Source organism: Mirounga angustirostris, unplaced genomic scaffold, assembly GCF_029215605.1.
Source record: "Mirounga angustirostris isolate CCGP_5_RB_7025 unplaced genomic scaffold, mMirAng1.0.hap1 SCAF_13, whole genome shotgun sequence".
Lineage (NCBI taxonomy): Eukaryota > Metazoa > Chordata > Mammalia > Carnivora > Phocidae > Mirounga > Mirounga angustirostris.
In genome coordinates, this window is record NW_026991721.1 from 58,642,499 (window position 1) to 58,665,685 (window position 23,187).

A 23,187-nucleotide genomic window follows, 5' to 3' on the forward strand; every position below is an offset into this window, starting at 1 on the left:
CCTCACAGTCTTCCAGCCTCCTCTGCTTCCTGAACTATGGGTCTCCCCAACTTGCCTCTCAGCATATTCTTATTAAGGGTATGGTCTCTCTCTTCCTTCCTCTATTTAACCCTCATTATACCTTTCCCTATTCCTCAGCCTCATCCTGTCTGTTCCTCAATAGGTGCTGTGATCTATTCCTCAGTATCTCCTTTTATCACTGTCCCCCAGTTATTCCCTCAGTCTATTGGACTGTCAATAGATTCCTAATCTTTCAAAGGCACATGGCACCTTATGCCAAGACCTAAGCACTCTCATGTTAAAGAGGAGATGGAGTTTCTTTCTGCATAACAGGAGGAGATAAAGAGTAAAAACCATAGGGAAGAATACAAGAAAAGTAGTGTTTGGTTTTATAGCAGTAACAAATATATTTATTGTTTATTATAATCCAGACTTGGTGCTAAATTTTATATACATCGTATACCAATTAAAACACATCCATTCTTACAAACTAAGGGTTGCTGGAGTGGGGGGTGGGGTGGGAGGGATGGAGTGACTGGGTGATAGACACTGGGGAGGGTATGTGCTCTGGTAAGCGCTGTGAATTGTGCAAGACTGTTGAATCTCAGATCTGTACCTCTGAAACAAATAATGCAATATATGTTAAGAAAAAAAAAAAGAAGATAGCAGGAGGGGAAGAATGAAGGGGGGGAAATCGGAGGGGGAGACGAATCATGAGAGACGATGGACTCTGAAAAACAAACTGAGGGTTCTAGAGGGGAGGAGGGTGGGAGGATGGGTTAGCCTGGTGATGGGTATTAAAGAGGGCACGTTCTGCATGGAGCACTGGGTGTTAGGTACAAACAATGAATCATGGAACACTACATCTAAAACTAATGATGTAATGTATGGTGATTAACATAACAATAAAAATTTTTTTTTAAGTTTAAATGTTGTTCAAAATAAAGTAATTGAGATTGAATCTTTGTAAAAAAAACCACACATCCATTCTTTAATTAGGAAATATTATCATTATTTTACTGATGAGGATGCAGAAGCAATCAGACACTGAGATCCAGGATAACAGGGCTAGTCTTGTAAGCACCTCTCCAGGTACCCGTTTTTAATTTTTAATAAACTAATTTGAGCAAGGAACAAGCTTTGTTATTATTACTTCTGTTTCAAGGTACACTTATTGATATGCTTTTTTTTTTCAATACCTGTTCAAGAAATACTGCTCTAATAAGTTGCCCTGATTTATTAAATCTGTATCACATCTCCAGCTTGATTTCAGAGTAGAGATACCTTTAAAAACTGGGAGACAAAAGAAGGAAGGAAGAAAGGAAAGAAAGAAGGAAGGAAGGAAGGAAGTAGAGAAAGAGAGAGAGAGGGAGGAAAGGAAGGAAGAAAGGAGCAGACATGTCAGTGGAGTATCAAATTAGATTTGAAAATAAAGAAATTCCTGGGGTGCCTGAGTGGCTGAGTCAGTTAAGCAACTGACTCTTGGTCTCAACTCAGGTCATGATCTTATGGGTCATGAGACTGAGCCTCACTTTAGGCTTCCCACTCAGCAGGGAGTCTGCTTGATATTCTCTCCCTCTGCCCCTCCCTCTATGCACATTCTCTTGTGCGCTCTCCCTCTGCCTCTAAAACAAACAAACAAACAAACAAACAAACAAACAAACAAATCAATCTTGAAAAAAAAAAGAAAGAAAATAAATAAATACATTCCAGGAATTAGAATAAAGGTAGCAAAGATGTAGACTGTATAGGATGAATTAGTGTGACTTCCCAGGGCCTGAGATACTTGAGGAATGAAGTACTGGAGAGTGAGTCATGGGTTCTTTAAGAGGATTTGGTTTGGAAAGAAGCAGGATACCTCTTCTCCCAATCATTGGGACATGTAGGAAGGATCTCATAATGGCAATAAGGAGATAAAGTGGAGAGCAGACTAGATGAGAAAACTCTCTACAGGCATTCTTGATTTGCTTAGAAAAATTAGGTATATTTCTTCTATAGAAAAAGCTTGGTAGGGTCTGTAGGGTCATAAAGAGAATACAACTTCAGAGTAACAGAATTTCAGAGAATCTCAGCATTCTGTTAAGGTCGAGCTCTAGATTTTTCTGAGAGAAGTTAAACAACAACAACAATAACAACCCTATCTTTCACAACTGGTTAAGAACAAAAGTAGAGAAAACCCTTGTTGAGGCTTACTGTCATGAGGTAAGTAAAGGGTTGATGGGGAATAAGAGTAGGAAGTGAGGAAGCAGGAAAAGGACAGACTGTTTGTGTGGGCAGTGTTTAATTAAGAGGTCACTGAGTCCACATTGTGCAGACAGGCCAGACCTGCCAGCAAGGGATTGGTGTCCAGTGATAGGAGTGATCATGCTTAATAGCCTAGTAACCCTCAACATACTACCCCCTTTTCCTAGAGCGAACAGACTTTTGAGAATGAGGACATCCACTCTACTAAATGCCAATGCGAACTTCTCTACATTCCTGCTGATGGGCTTCCCAGGCCTTGGATGGGCTCACCACTGGATCTCACTACCCATTTTTGTAGGATACTTGGTGGCCCTCGTAGGTAATGCTACCATCTTGCATCTGGTACAAACTGACCCTTCTCTCTAGCAGCCCATGTACTACTTCTTGGCCATCCTGGCTGTGACAGACTTGGGCCTGTGCATGTCCATGCTGCTCTCAGTGTTGGGCATGCTGTGGTTTGATGCCCGGATGGTGGGTCTGGTGCCCTGTATTCTGCAGCAGCACTTCCTTCACTCCTTGTCCTTCATGGAGTCAGCCATGCTCTTTGCTATGGCTCTGGACCACATGGTGGCCATCTGGTTCCCACTGCGCTATGCATCTGTGCTCTCGGGTCCTCATGTGGCACTGGCCAGGGCTGTGCTGGGCATGCGCAGTGCTGCCATCACCAGGGCACCCTCACTGAACCTGCTGAAATTTGGCTACTGTCGCCCAGGGGCGCTCTCCCATGCCTACTGCCTTCACCAGGACATGATCCGCCTGGCCTACTCCGACTAACACACTTCAACAGACTCTGGACTGTGCATCATCATGCTGGCCATGGGCTTGAATGTCCTTTTCATCCTACTGTCCTACACTGTCATCCTCTGCACTGTGTTGGCCATCACCTCTGCCGGGGAGAGGCTGAAGGCCCTCAACACCTGTGTCTCACACATCTTGGCTGTGCTCTGCTTCTGTGTGACTGTACTAGGCCTGTCCATCATGCACAGATTTGGACACCACACCTTGCCCTTGGTGCACATCCTCGTGGGCACTGTCTCTGTGCTCTTCCCACCCCTGATGAATCCTGTTATCTATAGCATCAAGACCCAGCAGATCCACAGGGCCATCCTCAAGGTAGTTTCACTGGGCAAGATACAGTGAGACACTGGCAATGAACTATAGCGATTCAAAATGGGGAATGAGTTAATGCTTCTTTATAAAATCTTCATACACAAAGCAAGTTCTGTATACCCACTTTAATTTGATCAATTGATTATACATCATGAATTAACTCTAATGTTAAAATCAAATAAAGTCTATGCTCATTACTACTTATGTATATACTTATAAATATATAACAATTCTATACATAGAATTATTATATATATATATTTTACTTAAATGTTTACATGTTCAAAGTGATTTTTATATTTGCTCTTCTACTGATTTGGTAGAACTCTAATTCCATAATAATGTCATTAATTATAAGTTACTCTGGTGATGTGGAGAGTTAAATCATCACTTCACATTTTTTGGATTAACAAATGAGTTTGCCACCATTTTCAAAATATAATAATTCTATTATATACATTCATCAGGGATAACTTTATTGTAAATCTAAGAGGAACTTTCCAGTGTTGCTTTTTTTTTTGTCCATATCATAGTCTGGGATAGAACTAAGTCCAAGGGAGGCATAAAAGCCTAACTTATAGGGCGCCTGGGTGGCACAGTCGTTTAAGCATCCAACTCTTGATTTCAGCTCAGGTCATGATCTCAGGGTCATGAGATTGAGCCCCGAGTCCAGCTCCATGCTGGTCATGGAGCCTGCTTAGGATTTTCTATTTCCCTCTCCCTCTGTCCCCCACCCCCCACCTTCACTCACATGCACTCTTTCTCTCTCTCAAAAAAAGCCTAATTTATAACCAGAATGAGAAAAATTGGGGCTCACAGTGTGTCAGATCTGTAGGTAGTTATATGACAGAAGTGTGTCCTTGAGTTGCTAACCTAAGGAAAGAACCCCAGATCTGAGTACAAGATGCATATTCAACAGGCCACTTAGATCATACTTTGCCTGTTTCAGTACAAGGCAATTTCTGCTGTCCCCAAAGGACACAGGAATGTCACTGACCAATAAGGTTTAGGATATAAAACATATAAGACAATTGTCAGAGTATTTTAGAAATATTTTTAGGCAACCATATAATGCCATACAAATACATAAGATTATTGAGAAATGTAAGACATTCATGCACACATACAGATATGAATGGATAGTCACTTGCACATTTTACTCAGATCTGAGGGTTCTTTCCTTGGGTTAGTGATTCAAGGACACACCTCTGTCATATCACCACCTACATGAATGTACATTCAATGGTAAATACATTCATGGGAAGCTATACCTGCTCATAGATTCATGCAAACTTGCAAACAGAATTCTACATCAAGGAACCTGGTTATGTATACATCTACACACACACGCGCACATACGTGCACACTCATGTGTTTAGATGCACACTTACATTAATTTACGCACTTGCAAATGCACATAAAAGCATGCTCACACAGACATGTATATCCACACATCCACACACTCAGGCACATCTTGCATATTTTCTCAGAATCTGTCTTCTGGTTCCCCAGAGAGCATCTCCTGGGATCTTTGCTCTTGGCCCAATTATTCCTGCAGGCCTCGAGGCAACATGTTCTTCTGAGGTTTGTTTGCCTGTGTCTCCCAAGGGACTGACTGGCAAAATTAAGGAAGTAGAAGGCTAGTTCTGAAGTCACAATAAATAAGAAGGCCAGTCAGCCCCTGCTTCCAGGTAGTGAGCTGGAGACCAGGCCTGAGATCTGCTACCTTGAAGGGCAGGTGGGCCTTCATAGAGGAGGAATGGAGTTGGCCTGGAAGTCCAGCCTATGGGATCAGGTGGATGGGAAATCTGTTCAAGTGAGCCGAACCTGGGGTTTGCTTTCGGAGATGCAGCTTGTTTCCAGCACAGGTTTTATGTTCCCCTTCCCTCATGTCATGAAAGACACCTCCCGGCAGGATGTGGACTTTTATCCAGAAAGCCTCACTGTAGCAGAGAAACACTTGATCTGTTTTATTCAACTCTTCTCTGTTAATTCAGGAAAACCGGGGCAGGGAAACCTCCATTTTGTCCCCAAATCCAAATATTTTTAAACTAGATATATAATTCTCTTTTTAAAATCTATCTTTGTTTCTTAGACCTATTTACCCTCCTCTCCTTCACCTTCCATGCCAATAGTCCTTGTCCCCTCCATCCAGGCAGGCAGCCACATAGACTGTCACTCTTGAACCCAGCTCCTCAATGACCTGTGCTTTTCACGGTCCTTCCTCCCTGTCTGGCTGACTCATTCCTACTCCCATCCCTTTTGTTACCACGGGCTTCCTTGTACCACTTTTGTTCAAGCTTCCTTGTTCTCCTCTTTAACTGCAGTTTTGCCAGTGTGACTTGGCAAGTCACTTAAAAAGCCAATTTCTCATTCTCCCAAGTTGTAAAATGTGTATGAGTGGGTCATTTTGAGTATTTTGAGGATAAGTCAGATGACCTCTATATGAAGATAACATATACAGGGTACCCTTCCAGACTACCTGATACATCGTACTAAATCAATGTGATTTCTTTTCTTTTCTTGTAATTCTAAGTAAGAATTACCAAATTCTAAGTAAGCATTACCTTTCCCTACCAAACACCAGACTTAAACCTCTTCTTAAAATATTTCCCTCTCAGCACACACACCTCTTTCATCAGCATCAATCTCTGAGTTCCTACAATAACAGTTCTTCCTATACAATGAAGTAAAAGGATATTACATAATTTTTCTGTCTTCAGAGAGGCTCTCATTTGATAGAAGAAGACAAAGTTCTTCCCCAGCTTCCTGCCCCAAGCCCCAACCTAGACTATATCACCATATATCAATATGTACTTAATTCCTGTTCCCTGCCTCCCTGTACCCTTTCCCTTTTATTAAGTCCTGGTGACATGCTCAAAATATAGCCTCTACGCCTGTTTTGGAAATGCTTACAGACAACTAGGAGAAGGCACACAAACAACTAAATGGCAACACAGGGAACGGAGTGCTAGATTAGAGGAAGATGCTGCTGTAGAAAGTGATTAACCACATGCCCTAGTGAGGAAGACATCACAAGACTGACATCTGAGGCAGATGTTCTCAAACAAGGGTTCAGGTTGTATTTGTTTTAAAACATAATTTTTAGTTGAGCTCAATGCTAAAGTGCTTAAGAAAGGGAAGGCAGAAAAGAAAAGCAAACAATAACAAAAACAAAATGAAAACCACAGGAATGAACAGGAGGGAAAAGAGGAGTTAGGGTGTGTCAGGATTTGCAGACAAATGAAGTTAAGGAGGTGGATCTCATGGGAGTTTTGTCGGTATTAGGAAGTGTGTCATTCAAAGAGGATGCATGCATGAGCTATGAAGTATTTGCCTTTCATCTTAGACAGTGGCAGGGGAACAAAAAAATCACTGTTCCTCTCACTAATTCAAATTAATGGATGATGTTCAGAAGCCACTGACTTCCTCTCCACCAAACCATTTTGAAGCACCAGGGGACACCATATTTTAGAATCAGTTTCCTTTTGCCTTTCCACGCAGGCTTTCAGAAGCCATCAGCACTATTGAGGTGGGCCATCATGAATAAAAAGACTTGTTTTGGAGGTGCCTGGGTCAGTTAAGTGTCCAACTTTTGGTTTCAACTCTTGGTTTTGGCTCAGGTCATGATCTCAGGGTCATGATATCAAGCCCTGTGTTGGGCTCCACGCTCGGCGTGGAGTCTGCTTGGGATTCTCTCTCTCCTTCTGCCCTTCCCTCAGTTCTCTCCCCTTTACTCCCATGCTCTCTCTCTCCCTCCCCTCCTCAAATAAATAAATAAATAAATAAATAAATAAATAAATAAATAAATAAATAAAGTTTGCAGATGTTCTCCATACATTCATTTTCCATCATGGAGTCAGGAGTTCTGCTGGCCATGTCTGTGGACCACTTTGTGGCCATCTACAACCCACTGAGGTACACTGCCATCCTGACCAGCCCTGTATTACTGCTACTGGTGCTGCACTTGGACTGAAGAGTGTGATGTTCACGTTCCCACTGCCCTTCCTCCTGAAACATCTGCCCTTCTGTGGCCACAATGTCCTCTCCTACTCCTACTGCCTTCACTCAGATCTAATCCAGCTGCCCTGTGGGGATACGCATCCCAACAGTATTCTGGGGCTCTGCATCATTACTTTGACTTTTGGGCTGGACTTGCTGCTCATCGTCCTCTCTTATGTGCTGATCCTCTGCACGGTGCTGGGCATGACCTCTGGGGAGGGACGGCAGAAGGCCCTCAACACATGCGTGTCACATATCTGTGCGGTGTTTGTGTACTACGTGCCCATGATCAGCGTGGCTCTGGTACACCGCTTCATGAAGCACGCTGCACCTGCTGTCTGTCTACTCCTGGCCAATGTCTATCTTCTGGTGCCTCCTGTGCTCAATCCCATCATTTCCAGTGTTAAGACAAAGCAGATTTGCCAGGGGCTAATCCAACTCTTTCTTCCAAGAAAATAATAAGGGCGTTAGGGCTGTTGGGATGGTTACCCACAAGCCAGTCCTTTTCATCACCAAACGTGGTCCAGGGAAGCACAGAATGCTTGATAAGGCTGCACGTTGATGAATGTATTGAGAATTCACATTTCATACATGAGAGGTAATAATCTAAATCAGCATTGTATATTATTTTGTCAGCTACTTTGTTATATGTGTCAACTTAAAATGTACCTACTTTTTAATCCAGAAATTCCAGTTCTTAGCACTGTCCTAGATTTATACTCTGAGGTTTGTTTATGAACACACACTTGAATAAGAATTTTCACTTAGGCAAGGTGTGAAATAAAATAATAGTAATAAAAAAAACCTAACTGGCCATCAGTAAGTAGTTAAATGAGTTGGGATCTGTCCATACTATAGAGTATTCTACATTGTGAAAAAGATTTAGATTGATAGGTATTCAAGGTTTAAGCAAGAGATAGCAAGATCCACACTCATGTATTTGAGAACACTTTTTATAAAACAATGTAATCATATAAAATATCACTTAGTTTATATATTTAAAAATACATGCTAAATTGATAACAATAATAGCTTCTTTTGGAGGAGACTGATAGTGAAGAGAGGAACAAAAGGAATTCTTACTTAATCTATACTATTTTAAAAAAATAAGAATAAGGCATTCCACAATTTCCTTCATTATAAAAATATATAGCATTATGTATATATACATATATTTAAGTTTATACTGAAAACCTGTTCAAACTTTAGAACAATTAGAAGCAAACTAGGTACTAAGAACAAAGCCCTATAATTGAGAATAAGCCCAGAAGGAATAGTTTTGTATATCAGGAATCTGTACGGTTCTTGGGGAATGCTGACTGAGGAATAAAACTAATTCCTCCTACTAAGACCTCATTGGAAAAACCTATTGTACATGGGCATTGAGATGGTGAAGTGGAAAGCAGAGAGCATAATTTGCTAATGCTAAATATCCTTAGTCAGCTTGAGAATTTGAATGTGAGGTTCCAGAAGCTGTGCTGAGTCGAAGTCATTGCACATGGAGTGTTCATAGGGAAACATGGAAGGGGCAGATTCTGAAAGGCATGTTTTCTTCGTAGGGGCCTGGATTTACAAATTCTCTCCCCCTCACAAGACAAGCTGTCTCCCTGCTTGAATTCTAATTGCACTTTTCCCTTCTTGTTGTTTGTCTCATACCACACATCACAATTGTAATCAAGTAATTATCTTTATACTGCTTTGTACTGTTTTATTTTTCTCTGTCCAGTACATTTTAAGTTCAGTAAGGTAGGACGATGTCTTTTTGTTCACTTGGAATGTACTAGCTATTCAATAAATGCTTGGTGATGAACAAATTAATTATTTAATGAATTAATACAAGTCTACAAATATTTCCTTGACCCTTATGTTTTTCTGTGTGCATGAACCCCATTTGATGACCCTGTATCCCTATTACTCTTTTTCTCCCCTCTGTTTCTGTATTGACTACTATTTTTCTCCCTCTCTTACTTTTTCAGGTTCTCTTTCTAAAGTCAAAAGATATGCGCCTGGCAGACACTAAGTCCTTTAACTTCTCAGTAAAACATTAATGGTCTCAATGCAAAATTCATCCTCAGTCACAACACATGCACTTAAGTTAAACATTCCCAGTAACATTTGGGAGACTCTAGGCAAGATGCACGTGTGTTTTAATCTTAATCATATATGTAAAAACTATGGTAATATTTTAGATGTGGTATGTGAGATATGAATGATTACATTTGGAAACCATAAGAGACTCTTAATCTCAGAAAACAAACTGAGGGTTGCTGGAGTGGAGGGGGTGGGAGAAATGGGGTGGCGGGGTGCTGGACATTTGGGAGGGTAGGTACTATGGTGAGCACTGTGAATCGTGTAAGACTGATGAATCACAGACCTGTACCCCTGAAACAAATAATACATTATATGTTAATTTAAAAAAAAGAAAGTTTGAAAATAGGGAGGGGATGTGTGAGGGTGTTGTCAAAGTGATAAATGTTGCAATATGTTTTACGAATCTACACAACTCTTTAAGGTAGATTGTTCACATTATACAAGGGATGATAGGTTATGAGAAGAGATTTGAATTCACCTACATATATGTATGATTTAAAATTCTTCATCCTTAAATGCCTTGGTAATCTGCCTCAAAATGCAGTGAAGACTAGTTCAGACTGAAGATTTGAGTATGGGTTTCTTTTTTCTTACAGGTTTTATAAAAATATTTTTACAAGCTTTCATACATATAGTTTCTTTCTTTTTCTCATGAGAATATCTTCATGCAGCTCATAATTCTATTCTTTTTTTTTTTTCCCCTTGTAAGCATATCCACTCTGCTTAGTCATTATTCTCCCTCTTCCATCTCTACTCACACCAGAGGGTCACCCCCTGGGGGAGGTTACCTGATGACCACTAACACTGTGGCTTTTTTCTCTCTTCCTCGGGCACACTGGAATCCAGGTTAGCATCTCATGGTGTGTTTATGTTACTCCCTGCCCAGAATAGGGAGCTTCAGAGAAGACTAGGAGTAAAAACTCTTTCTGTCTTCCATAAAACTGTGTCCCTTCCATAACCTACAACCTTCCTGTATCGCCTTCTACACTGAAGATGTTCTGATTAGTGGCTTATAACTCAAGAATAACTGTATGCCTCTTATTAGTCTCAAATATCCATTTATACACCTGTCTTACTCCAATAAATTTACAAAGTTCTCACCTGAGCCATTTGTCTAGGTATTGGAAGAGAGCACTCCAAATCTACAGACTCTTCTGCCTGATGTACACCATAAATCTCTTCACCTCACTTATACTGAACATGCCTTGTCTAAATTCAAGTTCATGATCCTGAATATTTTGCCACTCCCTGAGATCAAGATATTTTCCCAATCTATTTACTGTGTCAGATAACTTCTTCTTTAGCATACCAAGAGCTGTACCAAATACATTTCTTCTAGATGTTCTCTAGGTACTCTGCCTACATGGGTTTAGCTATTCTGATGGTCATTTCAGCAGATCACTTTTTGGCATTCTGTAATCCACTTTTGTGCCCAAACATTTGAACACTTCCCTGCGTTATTGAATAGGATATTGCCTTGGAGTCTTGGGTATCTGGTGTTCACATTCCTAGTTTTTTTATGGAAGGTACCCACAGGTACTTCTCCACTGGCATTTGTCATCTATTATCTGTTACCACCTCTATCCACGTGCTGGATTCATTGCTTATTGTGATCTGTACCTACTGATTTTTTGTAAGATTCTAGACATTGTTTCTGTGGTAAAATGGCAGAAGGCCCTGATATCTGCATGTTCTTGTACTTAGTGTTGATAATCATTTTCTTCCAGTTGCACCACTTTGGACAGCTTGAACAGTGTCTGTACTTCTATAGGCTGCTATTGTCAATGCCTTCTCTCTCTTCTTCAATCCACCCCAATACCTACAGCATCAGATTCAAGAGAGGTGCACTAACATTTTGATTGTTAGTGTGAAAAAAAGTTAGGGCATATTAGACTAAAGAGGACCTTCGTGTTACAGAGTCTTGGATCATTCTGGACTATAGTGACGCCACTTTGGGGTATTCAGACTTGTGTATGACTTTGTGTTACCACTACTGATTTTAAGCTATAGTGGATGGAGGAGGGTAAGAGAAAAGAGTCTTCCTTCACATGAAAAAATAAGGCCTTAAAGCAAAAGAAAAAGTGAAGTGGAATAGAAACTTGAACCGAGGCTTTCCTGGGTGGAGAGAACAACAGTATCCTTAACATTAAATATCTCAGAAACAAATCAAGTATCCCTGGAGAAGGAATGGCATGGTCCCATGAAGTTCTATGACATAGATTTATTTAATGAGATTTCCTGGGTCAATGTATGCACATAGCTAATATTCTGAGGCCACTCCCTTTTTCCTTTAAATACACTACCCCACCTCACAAATTAGGTGAATCCAAAATATGAATATAGATTAATGGCCAACAAAAAAATTTTGGATAATTTTTTTACTGCAAGCTTTATCTGGATTTTTTTCAGATCAAAGTGATTTTTCTTATTATAACTCATCTACTGATTTAAATAAAGTCCAGGTCTCTTCATGATTCTAATCTGAATGTGATAAATTAATATAAAATAATATAATATTACTTTAAGCTTTCTATATTCCTGGAATGGCTTTAGATCCCTTACATATTTGTACTGAACTTTTATTTTTAAAAAATTATCACTCATCTTGGAAGTTGAGGATTAGGGAAAATTAGTTTCTAACTGTGAAAGATTTTTTTAATATAATATTAAAATTTTCTCTTGGAAAATAAAAGATAAAGTGTCATACTAAATATATTTAGGTTATTAGAGAAAAAAATTTTCGTTTTTTGTAATGGTGTGCAAAACAAGAGAAATACCTTCTAACATTTTTCAAACTCATTATTAAAATTGGTTCAAATTTAACCATTAGAAAAAGCCTAGGATTTGCTTTTGTCTTTGAATCATGACTAGTTTCAGAAATGGTCATGAGTGAGGATGTGGAATTGAGCTTCTCTATTCATCATCCAAGAAGCCAGTGGGTATAAATAAGCATTGCATACCTGCTCTTTTTCTCACTCCAAGACATATATCTATAATATCACTTGGACTGAAAACCAGGGCATTTACTCTGTTACAAAGAGATAATTATCAGGATGCATTATATTTTGTGTTTGCTAAGAATTGGGGGTGACTCCCCTTTAGGCTATGCCTAATGTATAATTTAATTTTTTAATAAATGGAAATTTATGTACACCAGGAGCCCTAGGCAACATTTAAATGTGTTTGTCCTGTTTCTTATTTCTCTACTTAATTTCCTAGGAAACAAAGTTGTAAAATTGTCTTATTTCTAGCCCTCTACTTACAGAAGTTGTGTTTTATCCCAGGGTGTCCAAGCAGACGTACACTCCACATTTTAGCAACAAACACAGTTTGGCCCATATCTGAACATCTCCTTCAAAGAAGATAGGAATGAGCTGTTCTAATCCTTTTTATAATTCTGCTGATGTAGAGATGATTGACAGTGCTCACATCTATGTGGCAACTTTATTATGTTTTATCGACTTAGGTTGAAAGGGCAAGTTTCCCTGCCTCTGAGAACAAACTTAAATTTGTGGGCATTTAAGCCATATTTTACATTGTAAGAAATACTCATGGAAAATGACTTGTCAAACTAAGTTTTAGGTGTTTTAAGAAACTGAGGGAATTTGTACTACTACAGAGTTCTGGTATATGGTAAGAAATCATAGTTCTTCATGTGCAGGAATAATCTACTCAACCTGAAATAAATACCACACAGCTAGAAATTAACATTGTGGGTTATTTTTGTTTGTTTTTGCTTTTGTTTTAGGATGGTTTGTTGGTTCATTTGCTTTGATCTATCACACATCAAGCCCATGAGGCCAACTTTATCAGGTCCAAAAGACCTGATTTCCTTTTTTAAGATAACAGGTATCTCATTGCTGTCCCATTGCTAACATTTTCATTTTTGTCAAAACAAAATTACAGAATGCTTTCAAAAAACAAAAGCAAGGAAAAATGAAAAGGATTTTCTCTAAAGAAGCTTATATCTTAAAGATAGATAGAAAGATAGGGGCGCCTGGGTGGCTCAGTCGGTTGAACAACTGCCTTCGGCTCAGGTCATGATCCTGGAGTCCCGGGATCAAGTCCCGCATCGGGCTCCCTGCTCGGTGGGGAGTCTGCTTCTCCCCCTGCCCCTCCCCCCTCTCATGTGCTCTCTCTCTCTCTCTCATTCTCTCTCTGTCAAATAATAAATAAAATCTTTAAAAAAAAAAGATAGAAAGATAGATAAATAGATGATAGATAATTCTGGCTAAAGTAAGAAAGAGAATACATGATTAAATGGATCACCTTAAAATGCACATAATTTACGTAAAATTAAATTCTATACATACGGCACGAATGCATTTGTGCTAGAGTAAAATGTGTGTAGTGTGTGTTTATATATGGAAAAATTTTATGTGAAATGTGAAGTTCCAAAAGTATACTATGTCTGATACCTCAACATTCAAACTCCCTCATTCTCTTATTCACACTAGATTTATTTGACTTTAGTAAAGCCACGTCTCACTCAGTCCCTGCATTTTCTCCAAGTCTGTCAGCTCACCGCTGACTTCATTCATATCTGAATCTAATCTATTCACATATCATTTAGTGCATTTGCACACCAATCACACAAAACTCTTTTCTCTCTAGTTAAACCAGCAGCACAAAAAGTACATTTTAAGAACTTTTAAAAGTCCTATAAAAATGGGTCATAGTGAATTTTCAAGCCAAGTCTTCTTTTTTTTTTTTTCCTTTTTGGTCAGAAAATTAGCCAATGAACCAGCCATCCACAAATAATCGAAACTCATTGATTGGTCCAGCAATTTTAAATCCTCTTTATCACTGATCTGGAAATGCTCGCTCTCTGCCAGTACTCTCTAGTCATCTTGTGCTGGTGATCAATCTTTCTGATCAATCTCCTCCTCCCCTGCCCCCAACCCAAACTGAAAACTTTTCTCACAAGAGCTTAATCCCTTGGATTTCATCATCTCCTTTTATTAAACACCCTTAATATTTTATGGATACCATCAACTCTGTGCCCTGTTCCTTACTCGTTATCTGCATGTTTGTAAAAGTGACAGCCGATGACCATAAGTAGATTAATATATTATTTTTCCAAGATACAATTGTCCTATAATTGTTACAATCATAGCTAATCCTTATAATGCACTTTTTATAAGCCACTTTTGTACACAATTTACATATATTAATTATTTTATTCTTATAGTAGACGTTTACTATTATTATGCTCATCTCAAATAGGTACTGACTCTGCTATTGCTTTTTTCCCTTAAGGGCCCCTGGACATTGAGAAGGAGTGATGAAATTTTCTGGGTACTTCTCAGGGAAACAAGTCCCTCTCCATCAGGAAAGATCATTATTAATAGAAATTTGGGGATAATCTGAGTTTGACTGATCCCTTCTGAGGATACCTGAGAAAGGAGACAGAAAGTGTGGGCATGCTGACAGTCACTGGTTGTTAAAGGTTCCCATTCAATATTCAGAACCACTCTGAGGTAGGTGTCAACACCTCTATCTTTAAAAATAAAGAAAGGAGCTTTACAAAGCTTAAGTAGGTAAAGTTGTCCTGCATATAGCATTCACCTCCACCTCTGTCCACTTCCAGGAATATAGTATTTACTACACCATACTCTCCTTCCTTCCTTCCTTCCTGCTGACCTGTTGTGTTCCACTGTGTATTACAGTGGGCTTTGGATTAAACAATCCCCTTTTTTCCTCCCCAAACCTGTAATATTCTTGTCATATGAATCTGAAACTGAGGGGAATTATTGCCTTTTAATATAATTTTAAAAGAGACTTTGAAGGCTCTTGAAGGAGCCTTGCTTGGCTGGGGAGACTTTGAAGGTCAAGGAAAGAAAGGATGCAAAGAAGCAAAAGGGATAAAAACAGAGAGAGAGAGAGAGCAAGAGAGAGAGCGCACATGGAGAGCCAGAGAAGACTGCTGATAACAGGATAGGAAAGACCTTAGTTGCAAGTCTCCCTCGAGATTTGTTTCTTCCAATATCATCATCAGGGTGGTGTAAACTAGAAATAGGGAGCACTGGGATCAAGGGTGCAGTGAGGGCACACACAGGAGAAACAGCTGCTCAACCCAGAGGCACACCAACTTTGGTCCACTGAAAAAGTTAAGAAAGACACGTTGGGCTTTGGGAGGAGAGGGGAGAAGATAAGTTCCCCATAGCTAGTGGGGAATGTTAGTGTTCTCCAAGTCCCTCAGCAGTGGGAAGTTCTGACATGTGTGATCATGTCTTGAGGTCAATAACTTGTCCCTGAATGTCCCTACCTGAAGTTTTAGCTCAACCCACTGCAGTTTCTCCTAAGCTAACGCTTGCTGAGGTGACTGCATCAGACCATGGTAGGTGCATAGGGATGCTGTATTCGGGCAGGTGCTGGGCTTTGCTTTTATCATGTTTTCCTCTCATATTTTCATGAAAGTAAAATTTATGAAAACAAGCAATAACTTCATCCTAGCACATCCATAGTTTCATTCTCTCCATGTTTTCTCTCAGCCCTGGTCAGAGTGCAGTCCTAGGCACCCACTGCCATGGTCACTGGTTCCTGCATCACATCCCTTACCTCTCCGTTTAGCTAGGGAAAATTCAAATTCCTAAGGTCTCAGCTGAAACCTCACTTCTCAAGGAAAGCGATCCCTGATTTTTAAGAATAAATTAGGTTTTTCCTTCTAGGTCCCTCCCATTATATCCTGAACATTTTTTTTCTTTCTTTTTTTCCTTCCTTCCTCCCTTCCTTCCTTCCTTCCTTCCTTCCTTCCTTCCTTCCTTCCTTCCTTCTCTCCTTCCTTCCTTTGCTTTTTTCTTTTTTGTAGCACTTAACATAATTGTAACTAGATTAGAGAGAGGGCTTCGTGTACGTGATGGTTGTGCCTACATATATGTGGGAGAGGGTATGTTCTTTGACACGTGGTTGAAAGTTGCAGAGATTTTATGAATAGGGCCAGGACTCTGTGTCGCCAGGGTCCCATGTGATGCATGACACGACAGGTTGCTGGTTGCTTATAGGTGTGCATCCTCTCTGCAGTTTGCTGATGAGTGGAGGGAGTAAGTTAAATAGTAGTTTCTGACAATAACTGGGAAGACTTTTCCTTTGTAAATAGCAATGGAATTGGCATAACTGAGAATGAAGATAAAACTTGGAACCAATATAGAGAAGATCAAGTGCATGTAGAAAGGGCTGTTACAAATGCAAGACTTGGATGCGTTGTGTGTGGAGACTCATGCATGTGAAGGTTGAACACTGTAATTCTTCCATTTGTTTCTGAAAAGAAAGCTGCTTTGCCATTTATTATTTAAAAAACTTGCTGTGAATTCAGTTGTCTAATGGATCTGTATGAAGTTGGCTATGTCTATGTGCTCTGGTCCCACAAAATACTATATAACTAGTGTGCTTGTAGTAGTTAATTCCACCACCTTTGTAAGATAATGAAATTAGTTTAATAAAATGAGTCACCCATGTATAATTTTTACTCATGTCAGTTCTTGATTGGGTATACCCTTAGCCTGCAAAGAAAAACTAAAAAAAACCCAGCATGTAATAGTGAGGTTCCTGTAGGTTCAGCAGTGGCTGAGTGAGGAATCCTCATCAGGGAAGATGAAGACAAGATTTCAGCAAGTGTGGAAATATGTGTACGCACAAGTATGTGAGCAGGTGTGTGTGTGTGTGTGTGTGTGTGTTTGGATGAATTAATTGAAAATACTTCCAGAGGTCCTTCCTGCCCTGTCAGTCCAGGATCCTACTGTGATTCCTGTGCCATCTCAGACAGTGCTGAGCTTAATGTATAGCCAGTTTTAGGTGGTTTTCTCCTCCCCTCTGTTGCCTTCCTCCCCTGCCAAGGAAAATCTTCCTTGAAAGTCTGTTTAGGTTCCCAATGTTGTTGCAGAGTATAACAGGTGTGTCTGAGTCAGAAAGAAGGTCCAATGGACCAGGTAGGTAGTCTTGGAGAACTGAGTTGAGAGATTGTGTGTATCATCGTGATAGAATATTTTCATGAGCTTTAAAGTCTCCATGCAAATCCATCAACCTTGGTTCTTGCCTCATTCTGTCCTTTACACATAGTCTTTTCAGTTGCTTCCTAGTCCTTTCAAAACACAGAACAGCGAAACCTAGTGTGGATTCAAACTCCATTCTTTTCTTTCTTTATTTTATTTATTTATTTATTTATTTATTTATTTATTTATTTATTTATTTATTTGACAGAGAGAGACACAGCGAGAGAGGGAACACAAGCAGGGGGAGTGGGAGAGGGAGAAGCAGGCTTCCCGTTGAACAGGGAGCCCGATGTGGGGCTCAATCCCAGCACCCCAGGATCATGACCTGAGCCAAAGGCAGACACTTAATGACTGAGCCACCCAGGCGCCCCAAACTCCATTCTTTTCTAGTTAATTTTCCAATCATTTGCTCCTGGCTCTGGTCACTGACACTTCTTAGTCTTGCTTTGGATCTCAATTATTCCATATGTCCACATTCATTCAACAGGTATTTTTAGTTGTTTTCACGTACTGTGCTTCTTGCCTTATATCCATATTTACCAATGATATCTTTGCCCACCAATTCCTGACATTAGTCCACACCTTAAAACTGAAATTGCCTACACATGCCTGTCTTCCAGCAGCTTTCTGAGACCAAGGCATGTGCACATCAAGACAAGACAGCCATTTCCCCTTGGAGATCCAAAGTGAAGTACAATTTAGAGGGATAACTTTCTATCAGCTTTGAACTTTACTCTGATGGAGACTGTAACCACCTTAAGACTGGGAATTTCCTGATGGTGGCCATCTTGTCAATTTTCAGGCAGGAGACCCATGGCCACCTAAATCTGTAAGCTTTGTTTTCTTCTTCCCTTCCCTCACTGTCCAGAAGTTTTTCTCCATTATAATGTGATCTCATTAACTTGTTTCTAATTTTAAGGTAGCACTGATCCCATGGGATGAGATTTCAACATGAAGAACTCCAATAGCTCTCTGGAGTTCTTACCTACAATGTTCATTCTGGTTGGCATCCCAGGGCTGGAGGCAGAGCACATCTGCATATCCATCCTCTTCTGCCTGATGTACATTATCATCTTCCTTGGGAATGGCACCATTCTTCATATCACCGGAACAGGCCCTGCCCTGCACCAGCCCATGTACCTCTTTCTTGCTATGTTGGCCCTGGCTGAGGTTGGTGTCTCTGCATCTACTCTGCCTACAGTGCTAGGCATCTTCCTTTTTGGTATCACTGAGATTAGTTTTGATGCCTGCCTTTTTCAGATGTTCTTCATCCCTTCTTTCTCCATTATGGAGTCAGCCATGTTGCTGGCCATGTCTGTGCATGGATTTGTGGCCATCTATAACCCACTGCACTATACAGCCATCCTCACCCTGCCGTGTATCTTTGGCACAGGAACTATCATGAGGCTGAAAAGCATTATTCTCATGGGCCCGTTGCCCATGCTGTTAAGGTACCTGCCCTTCTGTGGCCATAATGTCCTCTCCCATTCCTACTGCCTCCACCCCAACCTTATCCATCTACCTTGTGGGGATGTTTCTATCAACAATATCTATGGGCTTTTCATTGTTACCTCTACTTTTGGGCTGGATTCACTGCTTATTGTGGTCTCCTATGGGCTCATACTCCACACTGTAGTGAGTATCACCACTGGGGAGGGGCGAAGGAAGGCACTCAACACATGTGGATCACGTATCTATGCTGTGCTTGCTTACTATGTGCCTATGATTGGTTTATCTATGGTGCATCGCTTTGGATTCCACATGTCCCCTTTGGTGCATGCTATGATGGCCAATGCTTATCTCTTTTGCCCACTTGTTATCAACCCCATTGTCTACAGCATTAAGACCAAAGAGATCCATCATAGCATTGTCTGAATGCTCTCCCAGAAAAGAGCCTGAATTTAGACAAAGGATAAAGTAGGAGGGGACTTTTCTCTATAATCACAGGTGGTCCTAGCTTGCATGTTATGCAAATGCTGTTACTTTAAAATATGTTATCTGATGGAGGTTCTGCATAATCTAGCAATAAACTGGAGTGGTACCAGTGGGGGTGGACTGTCTGTGACACAACCGTATAAAGAATTGATGTTATTTTTTAAATGTTGTGTTACATGAGGTTTTCCATTACCTCAATCTAGCTGGAGCAGGAATGCTGGAAGGATTGCTTATGCAAACGTAACTCTCCCCATAAGTGAAAGGTAATCAGGAGTTGGAAGGTGTCCTGGGAAATCTATTGAGCCCTCTGTTCTAGGGAACGAGGATATAAAATGGATTATATTCTTTTGAGGTTTGAGTACCTGATCTCAATAGCAGGAGGATACACTAACTAGCTTAAAGGAGGCTTCCAGTACTGACTCTGACTGGTATTCGCTCAACCTCACCAGGGCTCCCAGTTGAGAGTGACAAAAATTACAAATATTGTTCATTATGTAAAATTCTGCAGTCTCCCACCCAGGATACAGAATCTTTTAAAAAGGCAAGCATGCTCCTTATGTACATTAATTTTTTTTTTTTTTTTGGTCTGGTTGGTTATTTCTTTGTGGGCATTTGAAATAATGTAGAAATTTCACACTTATATTTTCAGGGAAAGGAACTAAGACTTTTGAGATGCAAATATATACTAAGCACTCTATATTTATTATTTCAATCACTTCCCACAACCCCCACTTCCCACCTAGTATTAAGGTGAAAAAATGATGCTTAAATAAGTGCTCAAACCTATCCATCCAAGAGCAAATAGCATTAATTGAGCAGATGCATGGATCAAACACAAATCTAAGCCTTAAAGGTAAAGTAGTAACAAAAGAGACATGTTCCTTCCCTCATGGAGCTTAGAAATATTTTTTTTCTACTTCTGTCTCTGCTGTACTTTGTACTTTCTAGAACTATGTTTAAAACCAAATTAAAATAGACCTTATAATACTCTCACACACAAATAAAGCTTTTTAATATGGATTTTTAAAATGTTATGCCAGTACCATACTGTTTTGATTACTGCAGCTTTGTAATACAACTTGAAGTCTGGAATTGTGATGCCTCCAGTTTTGTTTTTCTTATTCAAGATTGCTTTGGTTATTCAGGGTCTTTTGTGATTCCATACACATTTTAGGATTGTTTGTTCTAGTTCTGTGAAAAATGCAGTTGGCATTTCAATTGGGATTACACTAAATGTGTAGATTGCTTTGGGGAGTATAGACATTTTAACAGTATTTGTCCTTGCAATCCAGGAGCTTGGAATGCCTTTCCATTTCCTTGTAGCATCTTCAATTTCTTTCATCAATGTTTTTTAGATTTCAGGGTACAAGTCTTTCACCTCTTTGGTTAAAATTTTTCCTAGGTTTTTATTATTTTGGTGCAATTATAAATGAGATTATTTTCTTAATTTTTTCCTGCTGCTTTATTATCAGCCTATAGAAATGCAATGGATTTTTGTACATTGATTATCCTGTGACCTTACTGAATTCATTTATCAATTCTAGCACTTTTTTTGGTGGAGCCTTTAGGGTTTTTTATATATATATAGTATCATGTCATCTGCAAATAGTGAAAGTTTCACTTCTTCCTTACCAATTTGGATGCCTTTTATTTCTTCTCTTGTCTGATTGCTGTACCTAGAGTGTGGAGGAAAAGGAACTTTAATGCATTGTTGGTAGGAATGCAAATTAGTGCAGCCATAGTGGAAGACAGTATGGAGGTTCTTCAAAAACTTAAAAATAGGGGGTCTGGGTGGCTCAGTGGGTTAAACCTCTGCCTTTGGCTCAGGTCATGATCCTAGGGTCCTGGGGTCCACCCTTCTGTTGGGTTCCCTGCTCAGCAAAGAGTCTGTTTCTCCCTCTCCCTTTGCCCTTCCCCCTTTTCATGCTCTCTCTCTCTCTTTCAAATAAATAAATAAGTAATCTTAAAAAAAATAAAAGCTTAAAAATAGAACTACCTTGTGATCTAGAATTGCACTACTGGGCATTAATCCAAAAAATACAAAAACACTAATTTGAAGGGATATATGAATCCCTATATTTATTGCAACATTATTTATAATAGCTAAATTATGGAAGCAACCTAAGTGTCCATTAATAGATGATGAATATATAAAGATACACACACACACACAGAATAGAATATTATTCAGCTATAAAAAGAATGATATCTTGCCATTCGCAACAACTTGGATGGATCTAGACAGTATAATGATAAGTGAAATAAGTCAGTCAGAAAAAGACAAATGCTATATGATTTCACTCATATGTGGAATTTAAGAAACAAATGAACAAAGAGAAAAAAAGAAGACAAACCAAGAAACAGACTCTTAACTATAGAGACCAGAGGGGTGAGGAAGAGGGGGATGGGTGAAATAGGTGAAGAGGATTAACAGTGCACTTATCATGATGAGCCCTGAATAATGTATAGAATTGTTGAATCACTAGGGCACCTGGGTGGGGCAGTCGGTTAAGTGTCTGACTCTTGGTTTTAGCTCAGGTCATGATCTCAGGGTACTGGGAGTGAGCCCCATGTCAGGCTCCATGCTCAGTGCAGAGTCTGCTTAAGATTCTCTCTCCTTCTCCCTCTACCTCTCCCTCTTATGCTCTCTCTCTCAAATAAATAAATAAATCTTAAAAAAAAAGAATTGTTGAATCACTATATTGTACACCTGAAACTAATGCAATACTGTATATTAACTACACTGGAATTAAAATAAAATACAAAAATAAAAAAATAATTTTAAACATTTTGCTTGCATTGTTAATAAAAGTTAATTCTGTGACTTTTAACTCCAGGTTTCCAGACACCATGTTTCTGTAGATTCTGACTTAGGGATCTTAAGTTGCCTATAACTATGCCCTAGATTCATAGCCCACTGATGGGTGACTGAACTCTGCAGACAACTGTGACTTAGAACTATCAAGTGAAATCAAGCAGGCAAACCATAGAAGGGACCATCCCACAGATGACCAGAGAAGTGAGAGTGGCAGTTCCCTGGGAGTAAAGAGAAGAAGGGATATCTTTAGAGTGTCTGGAGAAAGACATCTTATAGCTTGAGAGGTATAGGAAGGAACGATGAGACCAGATTGTCAGGAAGCTTGACATAAAATGAGAATTTTAGGTCTCACTTTCATCCTTTTCCTGAAATTTCTGATGAACCCTCAGGCTCAGGCTTCCTATGATTACTCTTATGCTTAAGGCTATCAAAGACGCTGAGATTCTAAATGTAGGTATAGTTTGTCAGATCATGGCTAATTTAATGGCTGCCTTTCAAAAAGTTCCATCCTAGAAAGGACTCCATACACAATGCCCCTTTTCTAGCTTCTTTCTTTCTTTTTCACTCTATTTTCCTGAGGTCCAGTCTTAGAGACAACCTCAGGATCAGACAAAATCCTGGAAAATCACATGGTGAAAAGAGTCTAGAAGTCTCTGGGTGTTTATGCAATTGAAAAATAAGCAAAGTCATGGGCGCCTGGGTGGCTCAGTTGGTTAAGCGACTGCCTTCGGCTCAGGTCATGATCCCAGGGTCCTGGGATCGAGTCCCACATCGGGCTCCCGGCTCAGTGGGGAGCCTGCTTCTCCCTCTGACCCTCTCCTCTCTCATGCTGTTTCTCTCTCGCTCGCTCTCCAATAAATAAATAAATAAAATCTTAAAAAAAAAAAAAAGAAAAGAAAAAGCAAAGTCCAAAATGACTCTGGGAAAGTATCAAGTTTGGCTCCATCTTTTTCTGACATTCACTCTTCTAACTTAAGATTTAGACCTTTTCAAACT

General features: G+C 39.8%; 1 protein-coding gene and 2 pseudogenes across 1 annotated transcript; all 3 read left to right on the forward strand.

Moving 5' to 3' along the window:
* Positions 1-2,430: 2,430 nt before the first annotated feature.
* LOC123856647 (olfactory receptor 51L1-like) lies at positions 2,431-3,384 on the forward strand (annotated as a pseudogene).
* Positions 3,385-5,200: 1,816 nt separating this feature from the next.
* LOC123856480 (olfactory receptor 51I1-like) lies at positions 5,201-7,815 on the forward strand (annotated as a pseudogene).
* A 10,574-nt stretch (positions 7,816-18,389) lies between these two features.
* Positions 18,390-19,313, forward strand: LOC123856479 (olfactory receptor 51J1). Its single transcript, XM_045892671.2, has one exon. The coding sequence runs from the start codon at positions 18,390-18,392 to the stop codon at positions 19,311-19,313; it is 924 nt and encodes a 307-aa protein (XP_045748627.2).
* The last annotated feature ends 3,874 nt before the right edge of the window (positions 19,314-23,187 follow it).